This window comes from Vulpes vulpes, chromosome 5, assembly GCF_048418805.1.
Source record: "Vulpes vulpes isolate BD-2025 chromosome 5, VulVul3, whole genome shotgun sequence".
Classification (NCBI taxonomy): domain Eukaryota; kingdom Metazoa; phylum Chordata; class Mammalia; order Carnivora; family Canidae; genus Vulpes; species Vulpes vulpes.
This window is the reverse complement of record NC_132784.1, coordinates 138,630,687-138,656,594: the sequence shown is the minus strand read 5'-3', so window position 1 is coordinate 138,656,594 and position 25,908 is coordinate 138,630,687. Positions and strand designations below refer to the sequence as shown.

At 58.6% G+C, this 25,908-nt stretch overlaps 1 protein-coding gene across 5 annotated transcripts in view; it reads right to left on the bottom strand.

Moving 5' to 3' along the window:
- The window catches only part of DDC (dopa decarboxylase), a 73,728-nt gene that overhangs the window by 28,227 nt on the left and 19,593 nt on the right, over window positions 1-25,908 (bottom strand). For all 5 annotated transcript variants that reach the window (XM_072760110.1, XM_072760109.1, XM_072760111.1 and 2 more), the window contains exons 3-7: window positions 24,515-24,628; window positions 22,686-22,805; window positions 16,276-16,410; window positions 15,453-15,596; window positions 2,634-2,700 (exon numbers count right to left, since the gene is read on the bottom strand). In XM_072760110.1, coding sequence (XP_072616211.1) covers window positions 2,634-2,700; window positions 15,453-15,596; window positions 16,276-16,410; window positions 22,686-22,805; window positions 24,515-24,628 — 580 coding nt within the window. The remainder of the gene's footprint in view (window positions 1-2,633; window positions 2,701-15,452; window positions 15,597-16,275; window positions 16,411-22,685; window positions 22,806-24,514; window positions 24,629-25,908) is intronic.

The following is a 25,908-nucleotide window of genomic DNA, read 5'->3' as shown; positions in this document are numbered from 1 at the left end:
GGGCCACGGAGAAGGTGGAAAAGACAGGGGTGCACGGGGGAAGGGGTGCAGCGGAGCCTTGAATTTACTCCGGAAGAGCCCTGGCCTTTGCCCTGCTCCTGGGAGGTGACCTCTCGCCCCTGGAGTCCCCGCCGGAGAGGGTCCTCTCCCGCCTGGCTCTTTGGTCCCAAACAGTGCGACAGAGTGACTGATGCCGGCGGCTGCGGGCCCCAGGCCACCTGACCTCGCAGGACCCGGGGACGGCAGGTGCCAGCTGGGCTCCCCCGAGGAGCTGGAGGCTGCGGGTCGGCCCGGCCGCCAGCGCGTGGCTGACGCCCCATCACACTATGAGGCCACAGGCCCGGTGAGCTTCCGCAGTGCTGGGTGTCGTCATAGCGGGGCGAGCTAGCCACCCACGGACCTTCCCCCGTCTGCCCTGCACCTGTGCCCCCTGCAATACCCCGTACCCCTGAGGGGCTTCCAGGGAGTCCTGCAAGTCCTTCTGGTGGATCGTCGGACCCGAGGTGGTTCCGGAAAGTGCTGGAGGCGAGGGTGGTGCTTGAGGGACTGTGACCCTTCCTGCGCCCCCTCCTGAGCACCCTGGTGCTGCCGGGTGGGGCTCGGGCTGCCTGTGCGCCCCGCTCCCCTTCCGCCCTCCCTGGGGCCCCACACTCTGCCTCCCACTGTCACACCTGCCTGTCGCCCTCAACAACCTGCTTTCTGCATCCCCTCCTCGCTCCAGTAAAACCTGCCGGAAACCTCCCTGGACCCATCCTAGTGGACCGCGGGGGACCTCGTTTTAAAACGACCCCAAAAGAAAACCTCTTTTCCTAAAGCAGCAGTTTGGAGACAACCGCCTTCCGGCGCCCCCGACTTTGCCGAATCACGGTGGACGCGTCGGGGACTGAATCGTGTCGACGGTGTGTTCCAGTCACAGCACCGGGCGAGGTCAGCTCAGGCTCCCGGGCAGCCCCGTCTGACGTCGTGGACCGCGGAGGGAGTGGCGACCGTCGAGGACACAGTGTCAGAGGGGGCGGAGCGGGCGGCCCGGGGCTTACGGGCAGGTGCCGGCCTCCTGACCGCGACACTGTCACCCGCAGTAAATATGATGTGGACATGAACCTCACGTAGGGACTGAGGCCGTGGCGGTGGGGCTGTGGCTCTGCGGCCGTCGGGCCCCTCAGTCGGCCCACCCCGGCCCCTGCGTCTGCACCAAACCCTCCTGGAGCTTGCGGTCCCTGCGACCCCAGACCCAGGGGGCAGAGGGGGCTCCAGGACCGCGGGACACCCTGAGCCAGGCCCCCACCTGCCGTGGGCGGAGAGCACGGGCCTCCTGGGCCGTCATCCAGCTGGCGGCGGCCTGGAGCTCGGGCCGCGGGGCTGCGTGGGCCCTGCCCTGCCGAGGCGCCCCTATACCCGAGAGCCCTGGGATATCCAGTTCCCGGCCCGACATCTGAGCCGCAGGAGCGCCCAGCGGCTGGGCCGGGCACGTTTGCAGCCTGCAGGGTGACGCCCCGGCCGTGGGCCTGAGCCACAGGCTGTCACCTGCCTGCCCCTGGCTGCATGTGAACCTACGTGAACCGGCGCGTCCGTGCCCGCGGCGCCCACCCCGGGGGTCGCACGATCTCTGTGCATCTGCCGCCCTCTGCACGGCCCAGTGAGGGAAGCTCCGGCGTCCGACCCTGGCGCCGTACAGATGGGGACACGACCCTGGGGACGGGACGGCCCACAGCCGAGGTGGTGGGGCTGGGCCCCGAGCAGGTGCGACCACACGGCCCGGCACCGCTGCCACGGGGAACCCCATGGGGCGGGGGACGCAGACGGGCTGGGGCCGGTGTCCGCAGGTGGCGTGTCTCGCACCAGCCACAGGGATGGGGGCTGGGGTCTGAACAGCCCCACTGTCGGGGCAGCGGAGGGAGGGGGCGCTGGGCCCTGAGGCCGGGAACAAGGCCGGGGAGGGGGCCGGGAACCTGGGCAAGGCCCCCACCACGCAACCCCTCCCAGGCCTGCGCTGAAGAAGAAACTTCAGAAACACGGGCCTTACGCACGGCCCACCTTGGGGATCCTCTGAACCCCCCTCCCTGGGACTCCCCATGAGCTTCACGGAGGCGGGAGAGTAGAGCGGCCCCGGAGGCACAGCAGCAGATTCCCCCGAGGGATCTGGGGTCTGGGTGTCCCTGGCTTTACGGCGTGGGGTCACGTGCTTCTCGACGGCCACCTCAGAAGCCTCGGCCGCTTCCTCCGAAGCCGGTAACCGACCCGACTCTGGCCTGATTGGCTCGGGGGGCCCTGAGCCCTGCGACCCTGGGGCCCGGCTGTGCCCCGTGGGAGACTCCTTCCTTCCAGCCGGTGCGTCGGGCCGGCCGAGCTCCGCTGGTCCACGGAGGCCGGGGTCTGAGTTTGCGGACTTGACGCTAATGGAATCTGTGCTGGTGCGAATATAGGAGTCGGGGCAAGCGTCGGATCGTGGGGTCACCCGTGTTAGCGTCCCTCGTGTCCTCCCCCGGCCGGCACCGCATCCTGCACGGTCGCGGCGTTACCTTGCCTAAGTGAACGGCTAATGCCCTGACGGAGGACGGGCCCCGAGAGGAAGGTCCACGGGAGCTTCCCGTACCGAGAACATTTTGCAGAAGAAAATTCAGCCGGATACTTACAGATAGGACCCACTTCTAACAGATTGTCGAATGAGCAGCAGGACGTGGTCCCCAGCGTGGCCACCACCTGGAAAGTAAAAGGAAGCAGACCTGTTTTAGGGCCGACGCCCCGGGAGTCACCGTGGAACCTCCGCACGCACCCCTGCAGCCCCCCGGGGCGGGCCCTGAGCCTCGGAGGCGCAGCCGGGTGGGCGCCCGCCCGCTGGAGACGGGGTCTGTGCACGCTGGTCCCGTCCCTGCATAGAAGCTTCCCAACGGGTGCAGAGAAACATCCGCCGGCGGGAACCAGGCTGCAGGTTGGGAGCAGTGCTCTCCCGGGACTGACGCGCCGAGGGCCGAGGGGCCGGGAGGGTGGACGGCGGGTCCCGGGCCTGCTTCCCTGACCGAAGCACGGAGGTCGACTAGGGACAGCAGGTCCTTGCTTCTGTGCGGGGGGGTGGGGGGGTGCGGAGCCTGCCTGGTTGGCGTATGTGGGCAGAGGCGCCGAGAGCACCTGCCCACGCCTGCCCTGGAACAGCACCGCCGGCGGCTCAGAGATCCCCGGGCTTTGACCAAAAGTCCCACTCACTGGCTCTGCTCTGTGGCCTGTCCTCCGAATGGCCCCGCTCCCAGGGGAGCTTCAGGCCTCAAAAGAGGAAGGTTTGGGCAGCCCGGGGGGCTCAGCGGTTTAGCACCTGCCTTTGGCCCAGGTCATGACCCTGGGGTCCTGGGATCGAGTCCCGCATCGGGCTCCCTGCATGGAGCCTGCTTCTCCCTCTGCCTGGGTCTCTGCCCCTCTCTCTCTCTGTGTCTCTCATGCATAAATAGATAAAATATTTAAAAAATAAAGAAAGAGGAAGGTTTGCTCCAAGCACACTCATGAGAAGGCCTCACAGACCCTGAAAACAATTCCTAAAGGTGCGTTTCAAGACGTCGTTGGGCACCGTCGGCCACACGAGCGGGAAGGCCGGCCTGGCCTTCTGCGCCCGCACCTGCTATCTGAGCGCGTTGTGAGGCGGCGAGGGAGCAGGTGCCATCTGACCGGTGGGTGTCCCCCCCCCCCACGGGGCTCCCCTGCCGCGCCTGAGCTCCTGGCATTGCGGGGAATGCAGAGCTTGGCCGCACGTGGAATCAGGGCTGTAACCTATTTGCCGAACGCAGACTCTCTCCGAAGTGATCAAAAAGCTCGTGGTGTTTACAAGAGCGAGGGGCCTGACCGATCCCCGATGCCGGGGCCATCTGGGTAACGCCGTTTCTCCCTCGCTGGGACAAGAGTGTGAATTTTCATTCCACGTGAGTGGAGAATTCGATTCTGATTTTTACTGAGCCCCCACTAGGACCCCGGCGGCGCCACGGCGCCCTGAGAGCAGAGGTGAAGAGGCGAGGGCCGGAGCCCCACGCAGTCTGGTAAACCTGAGCACCTGGCCGAGGCCCATCTGGCTCTACGTCACCAGGACCACCTGCGTTTGCCTGGAGCCCCCCGTGCCCTCGCAGAGAAGGTCCAAACAAGGGCTCCTGCAGGGGTGCCAGCATCGTGCCCGCCCGCGGCCGGCTCAGCGGGCCAGCCTGGCTCTCCGCTCACATGGTCGCCCGGGGCCAGAGCTGCCCCTGCCCAGCGGGTGCTGGGCCAGACTCTGGCGGGACTCACGGAGGCCGTGGGGTGTGAGCAGGGGAGCCGGGCCCCGACGGGCTACTCTCAGGCCGGGCAGGAGCACTGTTCAAAATTATTTTCTTAAAGATTCTATTTATTTATTTGACACAGAGAGAGAGAGGGAGAGAGAGAGAGAACCCAAGCAGGGGCAGCAGCAGTGGGAGAAGGAGGAGAAGCAGGCTCCTGGCTGACCCGACACGGGACTCGATCCCAGGACCCTGAGAGCATGACCTGAGGGGAGAAGGCTCACCGACTGAGCCCCCCAGGCGCCCCTGAATGTTGCATCGTGATTCAGCTACAGCGAAGCTGCCGGGCTGGGAGCCGCCTGCCAGTGGGGAGCCGGCTGGTGTCACAGCAGCGCAGGAGGGACAGGCTGCGCCCCCAGGGCCACGCAGGAGGGACAGGCTGCGCCCCCAGGGCCACGCAGGAGGGACAGGCTGCACCCCCAGGGCCACGCAGGAGGGACAGGCTGCACCCCCAGGGCCACGCAGGGAGGCGCCCGACCTGGCAGCCGTGGAGCCAGAGGTGCAGGAGGGCAGGAGCATGCGAGGCAGGGGAGCAGTGGAGGGGCAGCTGCTTTGCATAAACTCCTCGGGCTTTGGGGCAAGGGACTGTCCCTCGTGGCCCTGGCTGTGGGGGTCGCAGCCCGGAGCCCCACGGAGGGGACTTGGGGTGCGGGCCGGATGGGTGGGTTTGCTGAGAAGCAGGCGATCCCCCCCTCTCCAGCCCGGGCCAGTCCTAGGGGGACGGCCAAGCCTCGGGAATACGGGAAAGGAAAATGCAGGGTGGACCCGCTCACACTGAGGCCGCATCCTTGGGGCAAAAGCTGCAGGTGGGAGGCCCAGCTCCTGCTTTTCCTTTCGGCAGGTCTGGAGGCCTCAGGCCTCGGCGTCCCCTCCCTCCACACCCCACGTGCCTCCCCTGCACCAGCATCTCGGTGCCACTCCCAGGGACGAGGCAATTTTCCTCTGGTATTTGCAATTTCTTCCCAATTTATAACTGAATAGTGAGATGCTTCGTCGGAGGCACCTGGCTCGGTAGGTACAACCTGTGACTCTTAAGACGCTTTGCCTGCGTCACTAAAGGAATAGCAAAAAAAAAGTACAGGGAAAGACCACGGAGTGACTCATCCATCTCACCACTGGCTTGTAGTTTATTTTCTCAATTTCAACGATTTCTTAGGAAAGACCTTTCTATTGCTTACATGTCCCTTCAACGTCCTTTGATGTTCCTCAAATTCTAACTGAAATAAATGCTCCACTTTGCGTTCTTAAGACTACACGTGTACTAAGCGTCCTCTCGTTAAAATTACTTTCACCTGCGAACGTGCGCACAGGAAAGGTCCCAATATTGCCCAATATTAACACTGCGTGTCTCCCGAGGCTGGTTTTCATCCCATACACGCACCCTCACTTTCCAGGTCTGCGTACTGAGCACGGAGCGTCTCTGTGAAGACCGTAAGAGCCCGCCTTGTCCTCGGCCCCGGCTCAGTGGAGGGCCTCGCGGGGGACGGGCCCCGAGCACCCGCCCGGCCCCACCTGGGGCTTCGCTGTGTGTGGCGCCCGACGGGCCGGACAGGTTTCCGATCCCTACTTTGCAGTTGGCTTGAGTGAGACCCTGGGGGTGGCTTTGTCCTGCCAGGTGAGGACAGAGCCCAGCGCCTGGGCCAGGCCCGGGCCCGTTGGCTGAGCCCGCCAGGGGACCAGGCTGTCAGCGGCCGCGTGTTCTAGGTGCCGCGGGCAGCTTGTTCTAATTCTCAGAAGCTTCTTTCCAAAAAATAAAATAAAATAATAAATTAAAAAATTAAAAAATTAAAAAGAAAAAAAGAAGCTTCTTTCCAGCCCTGCACCTGCTGCGCTCCAGGCTCTGATTACCCCGGCTCAGCGCACTGGCGCTAACCTGATTTGGGCTGGGCTGCGGGGCCATAATCACATTTGTGCCGGGGGAGGGAGCGCGGGGACGGGGCCTGCAGCTCGGCTGCTGCCCAGACGCCGTCCCTCCTGCCTGCCTGCCGCGCCGCCCACGCACACCCCGCGGCCGCTGCCCTCTGGCCCGGGCCTGACCCTATGAAGTCGGCTCCAGGGGCGGCCAGCCGGCCCGGGAGGGAGGGCAGCTCTTCCAAGCCCCCCACGGGTCCGAGGAGGGGCCGAGATTCACCTGTCCTGGTTCCAACTTGCCAAATGGGCCCCTCGCTCTCTGCCGAGGGCCTTGGGTTCCGGGATGTCTGCGACCCCTCAGGCCGTGGGGCCCCATCTCGGAACCGTGCAGGCAGCTGTGTCTCCCAGAACTATGACCACTAGATTCAGTTTCAACGGAGCCAGTGGGCGGCGTGTCCACGTGTGAAGCTGCCACCCGTCTCGGCTGGGCCTGGCCTCCCTCTCTGGCTCCAGGGTCCCCGGCTGAGGGACCCGCGGAAGATGAACGTCCTGCGCGTCCTCCAACACGCGCGACCTCTCACGTCCCTGTGCCGTGCCCTCCTCTCTTCTTCAACCGGAAAGGCCCTGTGGCCACGAGCGCTGCCCACGGACCCTCCGGGACCCTCCGCCGGCCCCCCACCCCACGCTGATCGCAGCCTCTGCCCTGTGCGTACACGGTGCTCCCCAGACAGTGCCAACACTGGGCAACGCGAGTCTCCCCAGCGGGCACCGTCCCCTGAGGAGGAGGCCGATGCCCCCCGAGTCCCTGGGGCCCAGCACGCGTGGATGGGCTGTCAGCCTTCCCCGCGCTCTGGCACAGGGGCTGGTCCGGGGTCCGTTGTGTCAAACGTCACAGCTTCCCCCCAACGGTTGCTGGAATCTCACTATTTAGGGCAACACTCCAACGGTGGCACACCCACCGGGGCCCAACCTACCGATGCTAACGAGGTTGGTTCCTCCCGCTCACAAGCGGTCCTGTCCTCGATACCTGCCTCCCTCCTTCCTACCGGCTTCTCGACCGCGTATGAACACACCCAGGGCTCGCTTCTGCACACCCACGTTGCCCCAGCGTCGCCGGCCCTGCCCGTGCTCTCCTTGCCCCCTTACACTTGAATCCCCGCCCCCATCCTCACTCCCACGTGGGCCCTGGGCAATCCGAATTCAAACCCCCAAACCCCAGCCGCTGCTGTAGAGCCCGTGGGGCACCGAGGGATCCTGAGCTCCCGGGCCGCGTGGCTTCAGCTCCCGGTCCGGCTCCCTCCCGCCCGCGGTCTCTCCCTCTCCTTCCTCCCGGCTCCTCTCTCCCCACGCTTCTTCATCTGTGGGTGTTCTCTCCCAGACCCGGGAGGCTGCACGTGCATTCCAGCAACCCCGGGACCACCCGAACTCCGGGGACCTGCACCTGCTTCGGGTGCAGGCCTCCCCTCCCCTGGGAACTCGGCTGTCTCGGGGGCTTCCCTACTTCGACGGGCAGACCTTCAACTCCTGCAAAGCTGCGCTCAGCCCGCCCGCCGTGTCCCACGCCCTGCTGCTCCGGTCTCTGGGCTCTCGGGTCTCACGGCTCAGACGTGGACGGGGTCGCCACCTGAGTTCGGGAAGTCCTCCCGCGCTCCCACCTCGCCTCCTGCTCTGTTGGCCACCACTTCCTCCGTGAATGCCTCTTGAATCCGTTTCTTCTCTTCATACCCATCGCCACCCTCATCCTCCACCAATCGCCAGACTGTTTCATCTCCTGCTTCTCGTCTCGCCTCCCACTCCCACTCCCCTGTCTGCTACCCTAAGCACCTGCCAGTGATTGTTAACATTAATCATGTTTTCCCGCCTCCCATGCGGGTGATGGATGACTTTTACATCCCAACACACTCCTGCGGGCAAAGTCAGACTTGGCTGGAACTCCATACTCCATTTTTCAGATGAGGAATGGTCTAGGGTTAAGTCACGACCCCTGCCAGTGTCGGGGGTTAATTGCTAACGACCGTGCATCATGGTTGGGGGATGAGTGACAGGCCACGGAAGGACAGTAGCTCCACCACCCCACCCCTGCCCAGGTGAAGCCGCTCGAGTGTGCCCTGTTGTTTGTATAGGGCAATTGGAATTGGTGCCCAGTGGGGACAGTCACTCAGATTTAGGCCTGTATAATCACGGGCTGACCGCCAGAGGCGCGTTCCCACCACGCTCCCTGTGCCAGGCTTCCTCCCAGCCTGTGCCCCTCAGTCACCAGAGGGGCTTCCGAAAATACAAATCAGATCATGTCTCTTTTCTGCTTAAAACTCCTTTAATGACCGCACATTGCTCCCAGGGAGAAGCCCACCTTCTTGTGCTGGTCCCTGCGTGACCCCCTCACCACGACCTCCCACATCCCTCCATTCACTCACGCTCCAGGCAGTAAAGACCCTCGAAGCTTCTAAGACTTCCCATTTGCTGTCTCCCTGCCCTTCTGTGGACAGCAGTGCAACATGGTGGGCCTTTGGGATCACATCCTGGCGCACCTGCCAGCCTCGTGGCCCTAGCAACTTCTGAGACTCTCAGCACTTCGGATTCCTGGGATACCATCTATTTTCATTGCTATCTCCTTTCCTGGGAGTGCTTTGCCCAAATAGCCCGGCTACCTGCCCCTCGGCCTGCAGCCCTCACTCTTTCCAGACTGTGGCTCCTGCAGCAACTCTTCCCTGATCCCCACGTCCCCATGGTGGGAACTGCTGGGTTGCTTGTGTCACCGATCACACTGCACCTGCCGTACATGACCGTTCACTTAGTGTCTCTGTCAAACCAATAAGATCCTGGTGGGCCCGCTGGCCCGGCATGCAGCAGGTGCTCAATAAATGTTTGTCGACTGAATGAATGACCAAGTGAATGAACTCGCAACTGTTGCATATCCAATCACGGTAAGGTTTGAAATACAACAAGTGGAGGCACCTGGCACCTGCTGCTAAGGCCATGAATTTGCCCACCATTTTTGTGAGAGCCGCTAACGAGGGTTGGTGCCTCCCAATAACACACGTAAAACGTCCCGACGAAGCCTTTGGCCGCTCTGAAATGCCTGCGAACTCGCAGGCACAGAGTAGCGGCCATCAGGAAACGCTATGCAGCCTCTGACATCCCACCACTGAATCCTGAGCACCTGCGTTGATGGGTCTTCCTTTGTGTAGAAACATGAATAAACGATGAATGTGCTTGTGTTTTCAACATGACATTCTACTAAAAAGTATTTAAATAAAGACAATAACGTTTATTTTCTAATGATTCCTGAGGGTCAATCTCCCCCTGCTCCATCCCTAAAACTTTCTGCATCTTTATATTAGTTAATCCATGCATTTAGATTTCCACCAAAGACAAAGAAAAAAAGCACTAGGAAAGATGAGAGCTTTTGACTGGTAAGAAAACATCCTGGGTGAAGAGAATCCGATCGTTCAGTAGAACCCAGGTTTTCAGTATTGCGGTTATAAGACATGCAAACCCAATGGATCATGAAGCTAGATACATATTTAACCTTAATTAAAATACAAATTCTAATGCAAATGAAGGCTTAAATTCTAAGGAAGGAGCACGCAAATAGGCAAAAGGGTGTCTCTGCCTCTCTTTCTCTCTCTATCATAAATAAATAAATAAATCTTTTGTAAAAAGGGGATAACAAATAATAATACATATAATACATCATTCTCCCTCTTACCATATCACTGCCATTAGAACAACTGGACATTCACACACACACAAAAAAAATAAAAATAAAAACACAAAAAACTGAATCTGGACACAGACCTTACACCATTCATAACAATTAGATCAAAGTGGCTCACAGACCGAAATGCAAAATGCAAAACTACAACACTCCTAAAAGATAACACACAAGAAAATCTATACCCTCTTGGGTGTGGGGATGAGTTTGTAGCTACAATACCAAAGGCATGATCCATGAAAGAAAACAATTGGTAAAATGGACTTGAGTACAATTAAAATCTTATGCTTTGTAAGAGACATTTTGGGGAATGAAAAGTTACCCACTGGAGAATATATTTGCAAAATACAACTCTTGATAAAGGACTAGTATTGGGGATCCCTGGGTGGCTCAGCGGTTTAGCACCTGCTTTGGCCCAGGGCGTGATCCTGGAGTCCCAGGATCGAGTCCCACGTCGGGCTCCCGGCATGGAGCCTGCTTATCCCTCCTCCTGTGTCTCTGCCTCTCTCTCTCTCTCTCTCTCTCTCTCTCTGTCTATCATAAATAAATAAATAAATAAATCTGTAAAAAAATAAAAAAAAATAAAGGACTAGTATCTAAAGCATAAAAAGTTCTCAAATCCAACAATAATGGAATACGCAATCCAACTAAAACACGGGCAAAAGACCTGAACCTCACCAAAGAAGATATTCAAATGTCAAATAGGCCTATGACGAGACCTTCACAGCACGCGTTATTAGGGGATCCTAAATGAAAACAACATTTAGATGCCACCACACAGGCATCTGAAGGGCTGAAATCGAAAACCCTGCAACACCAAATGCTGGGGCAGCTGTGGGACGGTAGGAACTCTGATTCACAGCTGCTAGAAATGCAAAACGGTACCGCAGCTTTGGAAGAGAGCCCGGCAGTTTCTCATAGAACTAAGCTCTCTCTTACCCCGTGATCTGCACGTGTTCCCGTTCATTTACCGAAACAAGTTGAAAAGTTACGTCACACAAAATCCTGCCCGTGAGCGTTCACAGCACTTTTTAAATAATTGCCAAAGCTTAGAAACAACCAAGATGTCTGTGACAGTGTGATTTCTACAAAGAAATCTACATTTGGTCTTTGTCACCATTTCTGGCACAGAGCTCCGAAGACCCTTGGCATTTCCTAAGCACTGACGGCCATAGAGGTGCCGTCTGTCCTGTTAACGAGGTGACTTTTGAAAAGCTGGGAGGTCACCTACGGATGCTGACTAGCTGCCAAGGGAACAGAACTTGTTACTAGAGTATTGGTACAGTAAGCTCTACCCCTGACCTCCAGGCAGGGGAGGGGGCCGAAGATTGAGTTCAATCACCAGTGAGCAATGATTCGATCAATCGTGCCTGTATAATGAAGTCTCCATAAAAACCCCCAAGGGGGTTTGCAGAGCTTCAGGGCTGGTAAACAAATGGAGATCTGGGGAGAGTGGCACAGGAGAGGGCATGGAAGCCCAGTGCCCCTTCCCCAGACCTGGCCCCAAGCATCCCTTCCATCTGGTCGTTCCTGAGTTATAACCTTTTAGAACAAACCAGTGACCTAGCAAGTAGAATGTGGATCTGAGTCCCGTGAGCGTCTCTAACAAAGTAATCAAACCCGACAATGGGGCTCATTGGGATTTCTGATCTATAGCAGTGGATCGGGTGACAACTTGGAGTTACAAATGGCAAGTGAAGTGGAGTGGGGCAGTCTGGTAGGACCGAACCCTTGGCCTGTGGGATCTAATGCTGTTGCCAGGTAAATAGTATCAGAGTTGACTTCATTGCTTGGTGGGACTGGAAGACCATGTGCCATAAGCTGGTGCAGAATCTTAATGTCCTTTGACAGGTACATCCAGAGAATGGAATACTATTCAGTGAATTTTTTTTTTTTTTAAGAGATACAGGGACACCTGAGTGGCTTCATCAATTGAGCATCTGACTCTTGGTATTGGTTCAGGTCATGATTCCATGGGTCGTGGGATCCAGCCCCGCGTCAAGCCCCGAGCTCAGCAGGAGCCTGCTTGGACATTCCCTCTCCCTCTGCCCCTTCCCTCACTCTCTTTAGCTCTCAAATAAATAACCCTTTAAGAAAAAGAGAGAGAGAGAGAGGGAGAGAGAGAGAGAGAGAGCTATAAAGACCCTGGAAAACAGGGAAGAATCTTAAATGCATGATGCTAAGTGAAAGAAACCAATCCCAAAAGGCTACATGCTGTACGACTATAACTCTATGACTTTTGGGACAAAGTAAAATTATGGAGACGGTGGAAAGATCAGTCATTGCCAGGGGTTGGGTGGGTGGGTGGGTGGGGGAAACAGCTGGTATACAAGGGTTTTTACATCAGGGAAACTATTCAGTATGACATTGAAATGGTGTGTACATGCCATAGACACTAGTCAAAACCCATAGAAACAACAGCACAGAGCGAACCCTCATATAACCTACGGAGTTTAGGAATAATAACGTATCATACTCATATTGTACCACAGTACTGCAAGATGGCAATCACAGGAGAAACTATGGGGCAAGGGGTAAGGGGTATCTGGGAACCCATTGTACTTTCTGCTCATTTTTCTTTACACCTACAATTGCCCTACATACCGTTGACTAGTTTTTTTTTTTTTTTTAACTGACTCTGCCCATGCAATCAAAAATGTGTGAAGGACACGAAGACGCGTTTCGCTGACAAGGATATACGGCTGGGAAACAAACACATGGAAAGACGTTCGACGTCATTAGTCATGGGGGAAATGTGAATGAAGGTGTCCCCACTCTCCTATCAAAACACCTAAAATTTACAGATACCAAACGCTGGGGAAGATGCAAAGAGCCTGAATGTCTCATGCATCCCTCGTGGGAACGGTAACTCGTGCAGCCACTCTGGAAAAGAGTTTTGACAGTTTCTTTTAAAAAAAAGGAAGCATACAACTAGCATGTGACACTCAATTGGATGCTCAGGAATTTTTATCCCAGAAAAAGGAAAATACAGGTTCATCCAAATACGTGTAGTTGAATGGTCATGGAGTTTTACTCGTTATTTGTATTTTTCTTGGGGGGGGGGGCAGGGGGAATCTTTATTTGTAATTGCCCAAACCTGGAAACAACTATGATGTCTTCAGTAGGTAAATAGTTAAACGGGCTGTGGCACAAGGAATGTGGCACTAAATTCCCGTGGTGCAGCCATAAAAACAGCCACACAGCTCTTTGGCTAGATCTCCAGGGCACCAGGCCATGAGGAAAGTCGGTGCCCGGGGCGCCAGAGTGTGTGACTGCCCGCATATAACACGCTCAAAATGAGGACAGTGTAGAGAAAGGAAGCAGAGTCGTGGTTTCCAGGGGTTGGGGCGGCAGGAGACAAGAAGGGCACGAGTGTGTGCAAGAGGTGGTGTGGGGAGACCTTCGTGGTGATGGAGGAGTTCTGTATCCTGACTGCAGGGCGGGGCCTGACGTGCACCTACACACGTGGCAAATGACCTAAGACTGCACCCATGCACCTCTATCAGGGCCTGGCTCTGCCTTGCACCGCACGCTGTGGAAGCTGCAACAACTGGGGGAAACTGGGTGCAGGGTTCCAGGGGTCGCCACGCACCATTTTTTTGTGTCATGTCTTTTTATTCTACAAGTGTTCAAAATAATGACTTAAAGCCTTTCAATATTGCAAACTAAGAATGTGACGTATTCCTTTATCATCTGGACATAATCAAAGAAAGAAGTGGTCAATTGTAAACAGGTCAGAGTGGAGGCGGGGGTTTTAGGATTGGATGGAAGAGAGCCCACGTACGAGAGCATGAGAGGCATTCGGCACTCAGTGGGGAGATTGAACACGGGTGCAACGGGAGTCTCAGCACGGGAGGAAAGAATGGGCGGAAGCAAACTTTGAAAAGAAAATGGGTAAGAATTTCTGCAAACTGGGGTGCCTGACTGGCTTGGTCGGTTAAGCGGTCAGTTAAGGTTGTGACCTCAGGGTCATAGGATCGAGCCCCATGTCAGGCCCCACACTCAGTGGGGAGTCTCTCTCCTTCTCCCTCTCCTCCTCCCCCCACGCTCTCTCTCTTCCTCACTCAAATAAATATAAAAAAAAAAATAAAAAACCCAATACAAAAAAACAAGAATTTCCCCAAACTGAAGATTTCCCCAAAGAGATGACACATTATAGATTATGGAAGTTCTGTGATCCCCAAGGAGAATAAGCACAACGAAACAACCGGCTTGCATCCTCACAACAGATGCAAAGACACAAAGACAAAAAGCAAATACGACGAGGAGCCAGAGGGAAAAAGCCACGTTGCCACATCATCTGCCCATCAGCTCCTCCCACGACTTACATCTGAATCTTCTCCATCCTTCTACAGTGATCGTGTGCGGATGCTCCGGACTCCCCCTGGGAACTCCGTAGGTCACGAGCAAGTCTTGTACCAAATCCTACCCTCCCTGCCATCCCCACTCACAGGATAGATCGTCAACGAGGGGTAGTTCATTTGAATTGACGGAACCGATTTCTTTGGGGGAAGAAAATTTGTCTCAAAGACTAATTCTTAAATTAAAAAAATAGTGGGCATTATTAGCACATGGCCCGTAAGAGCCCAGCAAACCGAGATTGCTCTGACAACTAGGAAATGCTACGGTACGTAGGGGCGGTCCTGAGGCACGTGAGGATCTTGAACTGGCCGTGAAAACCTTCCTTTATTTATTTATTTATTTATTTATTTATTTATTTATTTATTTATTTAAAGATTGATTGGTCTTAGAAAGGAGGGGCAGAGGGAGAGAATCTCAAGCAGGCTCCACCTTATGACCCTAAGATCATGACCTGAGCCGAAATCAAGAGTTGGCGCTTAACGGGCTGAGCCGCCCGGTGTCCCCGCTGCGAGAAGCCTCGAATGCCTGGCTCCCTCCCCTGGTAAAACTGGGGCAGGGCCTGGGCGTCAGTACCTTGTCCGCGCTCCCCGGGTACGTCTGATGGGCAGCCCCTTCGAGCACCAGGAGCCTAGGGCCAAGGTCGCGGAGCAATCGCCATGACACGTGACATGACACGTGACGCCTCAGCCACAGGCGCTGCACAGCTGTGTCAGGTGCGACAGCTCCCAGGCTCTCGTCGTGACACCGACTATTCCCTTCCCGCTGGGGAAAGCCCACCTGTCTACAAGATGGGCTCGAGCCTGATGCCATTCGGCCACTTGGGTATGACCTGTAGTCAGTCGCTGTCGGCTTGCCACCCCTCCCTTGCCAACGATGGGTCCGGGCGCGTGCTGAGAAGGCCGATCTGGGCAGCAAGGCCTCCTGCGGGTTATTCCCGACCTGTCCCCTGGGCCATCATACGCTCCTCTGACGGAGCACCTACCGTGGCCCAGAGCACTTCAAGGGACCATCACAGGGTGTCGCTTCTAACAGGAGCTCACCAGGATCCTCCGGGCTGGGTGCTCCGCTTACCTCTTGCTGAGGTTAGATGGCCCAAGGGACAAATGGAGTGTGGCCCCAGGCTCCCCCGGGGAGCGGCCAGCTGAGCACGCATGTGCCGCCCACCTGTGACCGGCCCAGGCAGGGTGCGGAGGTGCCCAGGGGGCCATACCCAGCACGTCCGCAGGTTGACTTACAAAGAAAGGAATCAGGCCCTCCGCCTTGTCTCTCTCCAGGGCCTCCTGCAGGGCCGACGCGCGCATGGCAAACTTGCCATCCGAAGGGATCGCTTTTAATTTCACTCCTCCAATTAATCCAGCTCTTTCCACCGAGCAGTGTGCCTGGAAGGAAGCAGCGGAGCTGGATTCTCATGGCCGTGAGCCCCTGGCTCTGCAGAGAGCCCCCCCATGTGTGGGTCAGCCCCCTGCCCCTGCCCCTCACTCCCGGTGAGTCAGATCCTGTGGACTCCTGCTTTCCAGGTAGGTGGACAAGAGTGAGATGTTGCAAAACACACCCTGAAGCAGAGTGAGCACACCCGGGTTTCTCTCTGGGGGTGCCTGTCACCATGGGGCCCTGGGCTGCTTGGGGGCCAGATCGGTGCTTAGTGTCCGGAGAAAAGCAGCCAGCGGTGTGGCACCATTACTGCGTGGTGGCTGGGTTGTGTCTCGAGGACTCCCGGCAAAGCCGGCTCTTACTGAAGGTGCCCCCTCTGCCCCGTGGCTCCCACCATCACTGTCTGCTACTTGAGTCCATCCCGGGGTCAGGATCTCCCTGTGGCCGCCCACCCCGCGGAGGCCAGGAGGTCAGGACTCCCAGCCCTGGAGCCTCTCCCCCGGTGACCCTGGCAGGTGACCCCCATGGACCTCTGCGACCTCTGTGCACACGGACAGAAGAACCAGCGCCCACTGCGAAGCACAGCTGGGGCGAGGTCTGCAATGCTGCACGGTCTCGTTTCTATTTGACTCGACCCAAAACAAGGATTCAGATCCTGGAGGCCAACAGGCTCAGCCAACCACTCACTTGATCAGATGAGTAGGCCACCAGCTTCTCCATGATCGCGCCCTGCGTCAGTCCTGGGGACGCGGCCTGCAGGCGGCGGATCACTTTGGTCCGAGCGGCCAGCAGGGCCACCAGAGTGGCCTCACTGGCGCTTCCCTGGGTCAAAGAAAAGGTTGCAATGAGCCTCAAAGAGCAGCAAAAGAGTCAATACCTAAACCGTTGGGGAGGCTCAGTGTCTCTATTTTTCTTAAAAGTTGAATCTGGAGCTGCAAAGCTTGTCCTCCTCCGTACAGGAGAAGTCCGAGCCCCCGTGACTGCTGGAAAATGCCCCCTGGCTGTTCGGATTCGTTCACATTGCTCTATTTTCTGTGGCCCCTTAGCAAGCACTTCCGGGCGCCTGGCTTGAAGCAGGTATTGCGAGAGGATGCGCTCCGCACGCCTCTCCCCGCGGTCCTCCCAGTGTGACCGGGAAGTCCTACTCCTGGGTCCCCCCGCGCCCCCCGGGGAGCAGACCCCGGCCCAGGCTACCAGCATCTCCCCCCAGCTCTGTGTTCCTCGCCGCGTGGACACGGACATCTGCGTTTGTTTACAAATTGCCGTGTATTTTCCCTGAGATTCCGAAATTCCCTTGGAGGATTTCCCTTCGGTTGCTAACGTGATGGGCTACACCGTGTCCTTCCAAATCTGGCCTTGGAGGCCGCACCCCCAGGCCCTCAGAACGTGACCGTATTGGGAGATAAGGTTTCCAAAGACATCACTAAGGTGAAAGGAGCTCTGGCAGGTGTCCCTGCAAGAAGGGGAAGTTAGGCACCAGGCTTCCCGGACACAGAGACGAGGCCGCCGAGGACCTGCGGAGGGGACAGCCCTCTGCAAGCCACGGACAGAGGCATCAGAAGGAATCGGCCCTGCTGACACCTTGATTGGGACTTCCAGCCTCCAGAACCGGGACACGATGAAGCCTATTGTTTAAGCCCCTGCTCTTGGGAGAAGCGCAGCCGACTCGCACAACCAGCATCAACTCCTTCTGGCAACAAGGGACAGGAGGGGACCTGAGCGGGGAAAACTAGAGAGGGACCCAAACCACGAGAGACTCCGAACAAACAAAGGGCTGCAGAAGGGGAGGTGGGTGGTGGGGATGGAGTAACTGGGTGACGGGCACCAAGGAGGGCGCTCGACGGGATGAGCACGGGGTGTTGTACTCTGTGTTGGCAAATGGAACTTCAGTAAAAAATAAAAATTTAAAAAGCCCTCATTCTGGCAAAGCACTGAAGAGTGCTGCAATCCTGGCTCCTCTGCGGCTGGGAGTGGGTAAACGGTGACGTGGACTCGGCTCGTCACCCGGCCACCTGGCCGACCTGCTCAATTTGCAAAATAACTGCATCTCGAAGTTGTCGTCCTCGTCAGGTGGGAAGGGGGTGCCCAGACAGAGAGGAACTAACTTGGTCCCAGTGAGCAGCTGGCAGGGGGCAGGGGGAGGGGGATCCCCACATTTACAGCGATGCCCCCCTTCCCACTGCTCAGGATCGCCACATCTCAAGTAACTCCTAGAAGAAGCCTGCGGGCTGCACGGTATGAACAGTGGAAAGGAAAAAAATAAAAGAAGGTGAATTTTGATGGACTATGAGAGATTTCTAAGATTTTAGGGTTTTGCAGAAAAACATACAATAACATCGCTAGGCCAACTCCCCCCCACCCGCCCGTTAACATTTTTATCTTCCTCGCCCTCCAGCGATCCGGATTTCCTCTCCTATTTGGCCATCGCGCTGCTTTCACTTGTTTTTTCACGTTAACGGGCCCCTTCGGGGAGACGGTGGAGTTTGAACAGAAAGCCTCGGGGTTCAGGCGCACGGACTCAAGTACCCACGATGCCACCTTCTTAACTGGGCCCGTCAGGTGGCTTCCTCATTGCCTCAGGCCATCTTTTCATCAGCGATCAGTGTAGACGCGTTAGAACGAAGGTCCTGGGCGCGGCTGGTGACGGGGGATCCCAGGGGACCCCACAGGGCCTCAGCTCCTGTGCCCCAGCCTGTGCCTTCTGGACCCTCTGGCTCAGTCCTTGGCATCCAAAGAGAAGCTTCCAGAAAAGCAGAGCTTCTGGGTGCTGCAGCACCTGCCTTATTCCGTGTCCTCTGCCTGGGACCCCGAAGCCCACCTTAGCCCCAAAGCTCTGCTCTGCCCTGAACCCCCGCTGACGACAGGCCTCGAGCCCCTGGGCCTGTTCTCTACGGGGTCGCCTCTCCGCTGCGCCCCGTGCTGCACGGAACCCCTCCTCCGGGCAGCCGGGAGCGACCGGACACAAGGCACGCCCCACGAAAGACAGAAATCATCTGTGGAGTCCCCGGGGCAGCCGTCGGGCTCCAGCCCTGGGGCAGGCAGTCAAGCGGCCTCCCGGCCCTTTGTGGGAAGGAGAGCCGGCGGCGGGGCGGCGGAGCAAGGGTCGGTCCTGGGGCGGGGACCGCAGTCTGACACCCCCTTGGCTTCCCGGCAGCACGCGGCAAGGCGGCCCGGAAGCAGAAGGAACACTGGCGACAGCTGACCGGCAGGGACCAGACAGGCCCTTCCCCCTCCGGGTTTCAAGTGTCACCCACGGGCGGTGAGCCGTTGGCTTTTCCTCCACAAACCCAGCTAAGATGGGATGACTGGCCATCCCCCTGCTGCCCGTCACTGTGCTGCCCTCTGGTAGCTGTGACCACGGCCCTGAGGGTGCAGCGTCGCCCCACAACCCCGGCCCCTGGCTGTCACCAGGCCGAGCGGCTCTGGGGCCTCAGCGATCGCAGGCCGACAGCGTGTCAGCTGCGGAGGGCGGCTGGGCTTCCTCTGCGAACAGGCTGCAGCGTCCAGCAAAACTGAGCAAAACTGAGCATATTGGGCTTGAAGGAGGGTTGGGCTCCAGGGGCCGGGAGGGGCCGGGGGGGCGCCCAGCCGATGCCGGGGCTGCCGGCGTCTCGGAGACATGGGATTGTCCTTGTCCAAAGATGATTGCAGGGGCCCCTGGGGGGCTCAGCGGTGGGCGTCTGCCTTCAGCCCAGGGCGTGACCCGGGGTCCCGGGACTGAGTCCCACGTCGGGCTCCCTGCATGGAGCCTGCTTCTCCCTCTACCTGTGTCTCTGCCTCTCTCTGCATCTTTCATGAATAAATAAACTCTTTAAAAAATATATATCTATATAATTGCAAGACTGAACCCACGTGCACCTCTGGACACTAACCCAAACGAAGAGTCGGGGATGAGCTGATGGAATTGTTCTCGTCTTGCAAGAGACGACAACAATAACAATTGTTATCCGGGCTCTTGGGCAGGATCCGCTCCCTTTCTTGGCCCCAGGTTCCTCGGCTCTGAGAGAAGTCGCCGGTAATGCCATCAACCCTCCTAACTATTTGCAGGTTGGAAAAAGGATCGCAGAAAGCACAGGAACGAGCCTGGCCCGCAGGGGGCAGTCACTAAAAAGTCACTGTTGGCATGATAGTCACGCCCGAGATTACGGAGTATTTGTAAGAATTTTGAGAAGCATCAAATTAGAAGAACCATCGCGGAAGGCTGAAAGGACTTGACTATTTTTATTTTTATTAATTAATTAATTAATTATTATTATTATTTTTTTTTTAATTTATTTTTTAACCTGACTATTTTTAGTTGTAGGATCCAATGATCCGGAAACACTCTTTTAATTTTTTTTTTAATTTTACTTTCTTTACTCTTTGTGAAGTGTGAACAGTGGACGTGGACCCAACCCTGAGAGCCCCAGCAGGAGGCTGATGATTTGCTTAGACACTGCTTGCGCTTGTCCTAAAGGGTATCGGTCCCCAGAGATGTTATTCATAAAGGGAAAGATCTGATAGGACATATGCCGTGAATTATTTATGTAGATTGTGACACGTCACAGAAAACCGTGCAATAATCTCAAAGAATGGAAATGCTCACAACAAAAGAGTAAGTAAAATACCGTATGGAAAATACCGTATTCTCCGAATCTTATGCAGACACACACAGGTACTGAAGCAACACCAGGGGAATGCCCCCAACAGTCCTATAGAGATTCCATGCTTACAGTCAAGATCTATTTTTTTTGTAAAAACAAAACAAAACAAAACAAAAAAAAGCTTGACCGTAAAAAAACATTTTTGTAAAGAGGAAGAGCAGAACCAAAGTGGATCTCGAAGGCGATAAATGGGCAGCGCAGAAAATTCAAACAGTGATGCAGAGAAAATGATGAGCCTTTCCCTCCAAATACAGAGGAGAGAATGACCAAAAAAGTAAATTAACAAAAGAAAACTGGAAATGACAAGAGAGGTGCCCGACTCGCGGGAAATGGAAGGTCCCAGAAAACCCACGAGGGGTTTTTGCAAGGCTGGGCTGCAGCGACAGGTGCCGCAGAAGCAAGATGTCCCCAGGGGGAAGAAGGAGCAGGGACCTGGATGGACACGGCTTAGCAAGTGGGGGGTGGGGTGGGGGTGCGGGTGCAGGGTGGGCTCAGACTGAGGGAACAAACCAGACAAGTGGATCTGGGCAAAATGTATGGCATCAGGAAGGAAAAGTGACGTCGGCCACCGGCAGTGAGCGCGAGCTCACCCCAGGCCTGGAAGCGGGTCACGCAGGATTCAAAGCCGACGTCCCGTCCCCTCCCCGAAACCCCGCTTCCCTTCTGGCCTCTTCTTCAGAGGGTGCGGGGACTGCAGAAGCAGGACAGAAGCTGCCAGCATCCTCCGAGCCGAGCCGCGGTGAGGGGCCTGGGCTGGGCGCTGGGCAGCAGCCTCCCTCCCCGAGGCCAGAGGGCACACGCCACCCCCACCCCGAGTGTGGCCTTCGGCCTGAGGGTCAGCAGGGTGAGGATGCACAATCCCTGACGAGAGGGAGGGGGTCCAGGGAGCAGACCTCGAGTGCACAGTGAGGAAATCCTTGTCCTACTACGCTCACGTTGAAAGTGGGCTCACGGCCTGCGGTGGAGGCTCAGCCTGTGTGTCATAGGCACCCCCCCTCAGTCCTGGCACAGAGTCCCCGCCGAGAGTGACCCGAGCCCAGCACGGGAACGAGGGCTTCTCCTGCGAGGCTAGCCCTGCCTCCCGGCCTCCGACACAACCTGTGTGCAAGCGGCGGAGTAAGGCCCCCCAAAGACGTGCAGGTCCCCCCCCCACGTGTGAGGGCTTCCACGGAGAGGGCATCCTGCCGGTGCGATGAAGAGCTGAGACGCAGCATCTTGGACCACGTGAGCAGGCCCATCTGACCCACGGGGCCCTGGAAGCGGAGAACGTTCCTCGTCTGTGGTCGGGGGGAGACACAGCCACACGAGACGGCTCAGAGGGAAGGGATGTTGCGGCTTTGGCGACGGAGGAGGGGCCGTGGCCCTGGACGGCAGGAAGCTTCCAGAAACTAGAAACGGCAACGGTCCCGCCTGGAGCCTCGCAGGCATCAGACACCTGAGCTACAGCATTTGGAGAGGATCGCTCTGTGCTGCTTGAGGCCACCAGAATCTGGGACAGCGGCCACGGGAAGCTGCCCCACGGGGGCTCAGAGGGCGCGGGGCGCAGGGTGGGGGGCTTGGCCACTGTGGGCGTCCGTGGCCACCGACCACGACCCAGGAGCGCTAGGACCTCAGCGTCTTCACCGGCCGCCCTCCCCGCCTCTCGGAGCCTCCAGCCAATGGCGCTTCCCAATTTCATGATTATATACTTGACACCAGAAATATGATGTCAAGGAGGGTGACGGGTTCAGCAGAGCCCAGGGTCCAACCGTGCCGGGAAAGGAAAAGAGCACAACGCCCTGGTATTCTCGGTGGCATTTGTCCCGAGGCGCCCGGTGGGAAAGACACGCCTGAACCCTCACGCGGCCTCGCCCCCGGCATGTCGCCATCCAGTGCACACTCGGCCGTGAGGAGGACCCGTGACGCGCTGCGTGGGAGAGGCCGCAACTCCAGGCAATCGTGGTTCTCGGCGACCTAGCGCGTTCTAGAAGCCTTGGGGTGACGCGGCGTAGTCGCAGCCGTGCTGGCCGCCCGGACAGGGTGCTCAGCGGTGGCGGTCACCGCTCCGCCGACAGACAGATGCAGGCTCAGAGCCCAGCCCTGGAACGTACCAGCCAGGGCAAGCGGGCTCGTCGCCTCGGTCCCCTCGCCTGTGCAACGGTGTGGAACGGCCCCCAACTCCTAGTCTTTTGTAGAACTAAACGGGTTGATGCCCGCAAAGTGCACAGTGGCTGCCCCCAGCTCAGCACGCAGGTGTCCACCTGACGGCCTCTTGGCTCTTCTGAGCCTGGGGGACAGAGGGACAGCCAGCGCCAGGACCCACGCCCAGATCCAGAGGCTCCTAACTGCTCAGCATCGCTTGTTCTCCAGAAGGACACGCAGGAGGTTCAAAGGCCTCCTTTCTCCCACCTGTAGGCCCTCGTGTGGAGCCCCTGCACCCCAGAAAGCCGGACAGCGCCCCCCCTGCCACCTTACCTGGATCACCCCGCCCCCTTCTCCCACTTGCCCGGCCAGAAAGGCCTCCGGCAGCTTCAGCATCTTCCCCAGCCAATCCATCATCACCGTCTCCAGCTCCGTGCACGCCGGACTTGCAGCCTGGCGGGGCGAGAAGAGAGGAATCAGCCGCCGCCGGCCTGGGACCGACCGACCGACGCCTGTGCGAGGAGCAGCTCCTCCCTTTGGTCCCTTGGAGCCTCAGGGGCAGTTGCCCAAGAGGCTTGAACATTTTCAAGAGGCCCGTCCCTGGGTGGGATTAACGGGGCGGCGTGCTCTCCCGTCCGGGGGCTCTGGGGACAAGCAGCAGCAGGACCCCTCGCTCTGGCAACTCTGACGGGGGGGCCGCTCGGCTCCGGTGCTGCAGGGCTCAGCACACCTCCCATCCCCCCTTCCCTCCCGCCCTCCAAGAACCCAGGGAACCACAGTCCCCAGGCCCCAGATGTGCCCCAGAAAGGACGGTGACCTCACCATCCCCCATCCTGGGGACGTCGCCCTCGTTCCCCCCCCCCCTTGTCTGCCACCCGTCTCCAGAGGCAGGTGTCTGAACAAGGGCCAGGTCTTGTGGGATTTCGGGAGCAGCGGGAGGGTTTACTCCTCCATGGAAGCCCAGATCAGCATCTCTCCGTCCCAGATGCTGCTCAGCCCGTATTGACTCTCCGGCAAGGTGTCGCACTCCACCAGCACCACTGGCCGCCCCCCAGCCGTCTGAGTGCTTACAGCGGGATCCAGGGCCCTCCTCCAGAGTCACGAGTGAGTCAGTGGGACTGGACGCAGTCTGGGAAGTGGGTTCCAGGTGGCCTCAATCCTTTGGGAGCCCCCGGGGCAGTGGCTGCCCTCACCCTCATGAGCTCGAGGTGCTGCTGTACCATCTTGGACTCTCCCGTCATTGCCCAGGGCAGACGGCAGGATGGTCTTGGTCCCCACCCAGGGATACACGCCAGCTCGTGACGCATGGCTGCTAAGAACGAGCAGCCTGTTCTCTCCGCCAGGCAGCCCCGTGGGAGGGTCCCGGCCCATCCCAGCTCGGACCAGCTCCCGGCGTGGGAGCCCGTGCCATGGCCTGTATGGCTGGGGAACAGTGGGGCAGCCCTCCAGGGTTCCAGAGACATCAGTGTCCTCAGGAAGGACAGACACCATAGGGCAGATGCCAAGACGTCACCCGGAAGGGACATGACGGCTCCGGACTGGCAGGTCCAGTGACATCTGCCCTGGTAGATAATGGGGGGGGGGGTCCTTTAGGAGGGAGTGTGCTCCACAGACACGGGGGAGGGCCGCAGGGAGGACCCCTCGCCCAAGCCTTCCTGGGTGGAGCGGGGAGCCTGGCGATGCTGGGTCCCGGTGCTGGGCACCCAACACTCCCAACGCACCACTTCAAGCGCGGGCCTCGGGTGATTGTTCTGCGGGAGGCAGCGCCCACGAGGACGCAGCCCCAGGGACACGCCACATGGCAGTCTGCGGCCCTGGGACCCCTGGCGCCCTCTGCACCCGGCTCTGGCTGTGCACGCTCTGCTCTCGGGAAGACGGGCCAGGCTGCGGAAACTGCGGGGCCGCGGCTGTGAATTCCCGGTACCTCTAAAGCTCCGATCGTGCGGGACGGGCTTTGCTTGTTGGCCCCAAGAGGAGCCTCTGTCTGGCTGTGTCCCCGTATCGTGTCCCCATATCCCACGTTCCCTCACGGGCACCGTCTCCAGGGCTGAACGCTTCTCCCCTCCCACAGGTGCCACTGCCGCGGGCTCAGGCCCTGGGGGCACAGGTGCCCGGGCCCCACGGCAGCGCCTCCCACCGCCCCGGGGCCCCCGCAAGCTCACCCAGGAGAAGCCGACGCAGCCGATGGCCCCACACAGGATGTCTGCGAGCAGCGCCGGGTAGGAGTTGCCCGAGGGGAAGTAGGCGAAGAAGAAGGGGCTGTGCCAGTGGGTCACCTGTGTGCAGAGGAGCCGTGCCCGGGGTGTGAGGGAGCCGGGCCCCGATTGCGGCCAAGCCTGTGACCTCTCTAAAAGCAAGAGAGGTTAGGAGCCAGGTTTCCCCAAACCTGCTCTAAAAAAACTAAAACCCATATTAGGAGAAAAAAAAAAAAAAGAACCGGCCTGATTTCAGACTTCTCAGCTGGTCTTACCACCCCCGACTCAATCTCCTGTGCAAGACGCCCCCCAGCCACTATGGCTCCATCCTCTCCTGCATCCCTGTCTCCTCTGTCCCCAGCCTTGCAGGGGCCCCGGGGGGGAGGGAGGGGGGCAGATGTGCATGGACAGGCCTCTGGAGCCGGAATGCAGGGCTGGCTGGGGACGTCCCAGGGTAGGGGAAGGAGACGGGGGAGGGGAGAAGACGGGGGCGGGCGGGGGGGGGCCTGCTCTGCCTCTCTGATGTGTTGCTGCTGACCGGTCTGCTCTGAGGAAACAGAACAAAGCCTCTGAGACACCCTCCGCCCCCAGGTCACGGAGGTGCTGTAGTTGGGGAGGCAGGGGCCCTGGAGGCCAGGACGGGACTGATTCTCCGCTGGGGGTCCGCGTGCCTTTGCTGTCACTCCGCACACCTGCCCATGGAGCCCTGGGAGCTCCCGTACTGTCCCCGCAGTCACGGGGGATTGGGCAGGGCCAGAGTCCCACCCCGGGGCCCGGACCCTGCACGCCCCGACCGCCCCCTTCGCACTCAAGACAAGAACTCCCAATCCTGTCGTGTCCCACGTTCCGGGTGAGGCCGGGCGTGCCTGTGCTCCCAGGTCCTGGGCTGACGCCCTGACTCACACCGAGGTGGGTGGTACTAGGAGTGCCCCCGCCCCCACAGCAGGTAGGGGTGCATCGGACGTGGCAAGGAGCAGAGGCCACAGGAGTGAGGGGGGGGCAGCCATCTGCGAGCCCGCCTGAGGATCCTCCCGCGACCTTGATCTTGCGCTGCCAACCTCAGGACCATGAGAAGCAAACAGCTGTCTGCTGTCTGAGCCCCGCAGCCCCAGGGTGTTCTGCCCAGACGCCAGCAGAGATGCCACCCCCTCCGCCTGACATTTAACCGCTCCTGCCTGGAGGGGCTGCGAGCAAGCGAAGTGCTCCGTGTGTTTGCACAACCTCCAGGCGAGAACAGGAATCCTGCACTTAGCTCCAAGCACAAATGTCAAAGGAAACCCCTGGGAGGCTGGAAAGCGGGCAGCGGCCCCCGAAGAGGCGCCCTGGTCTTGAGGAACAGCCCTGGCCGGGTCGGTGGCCCC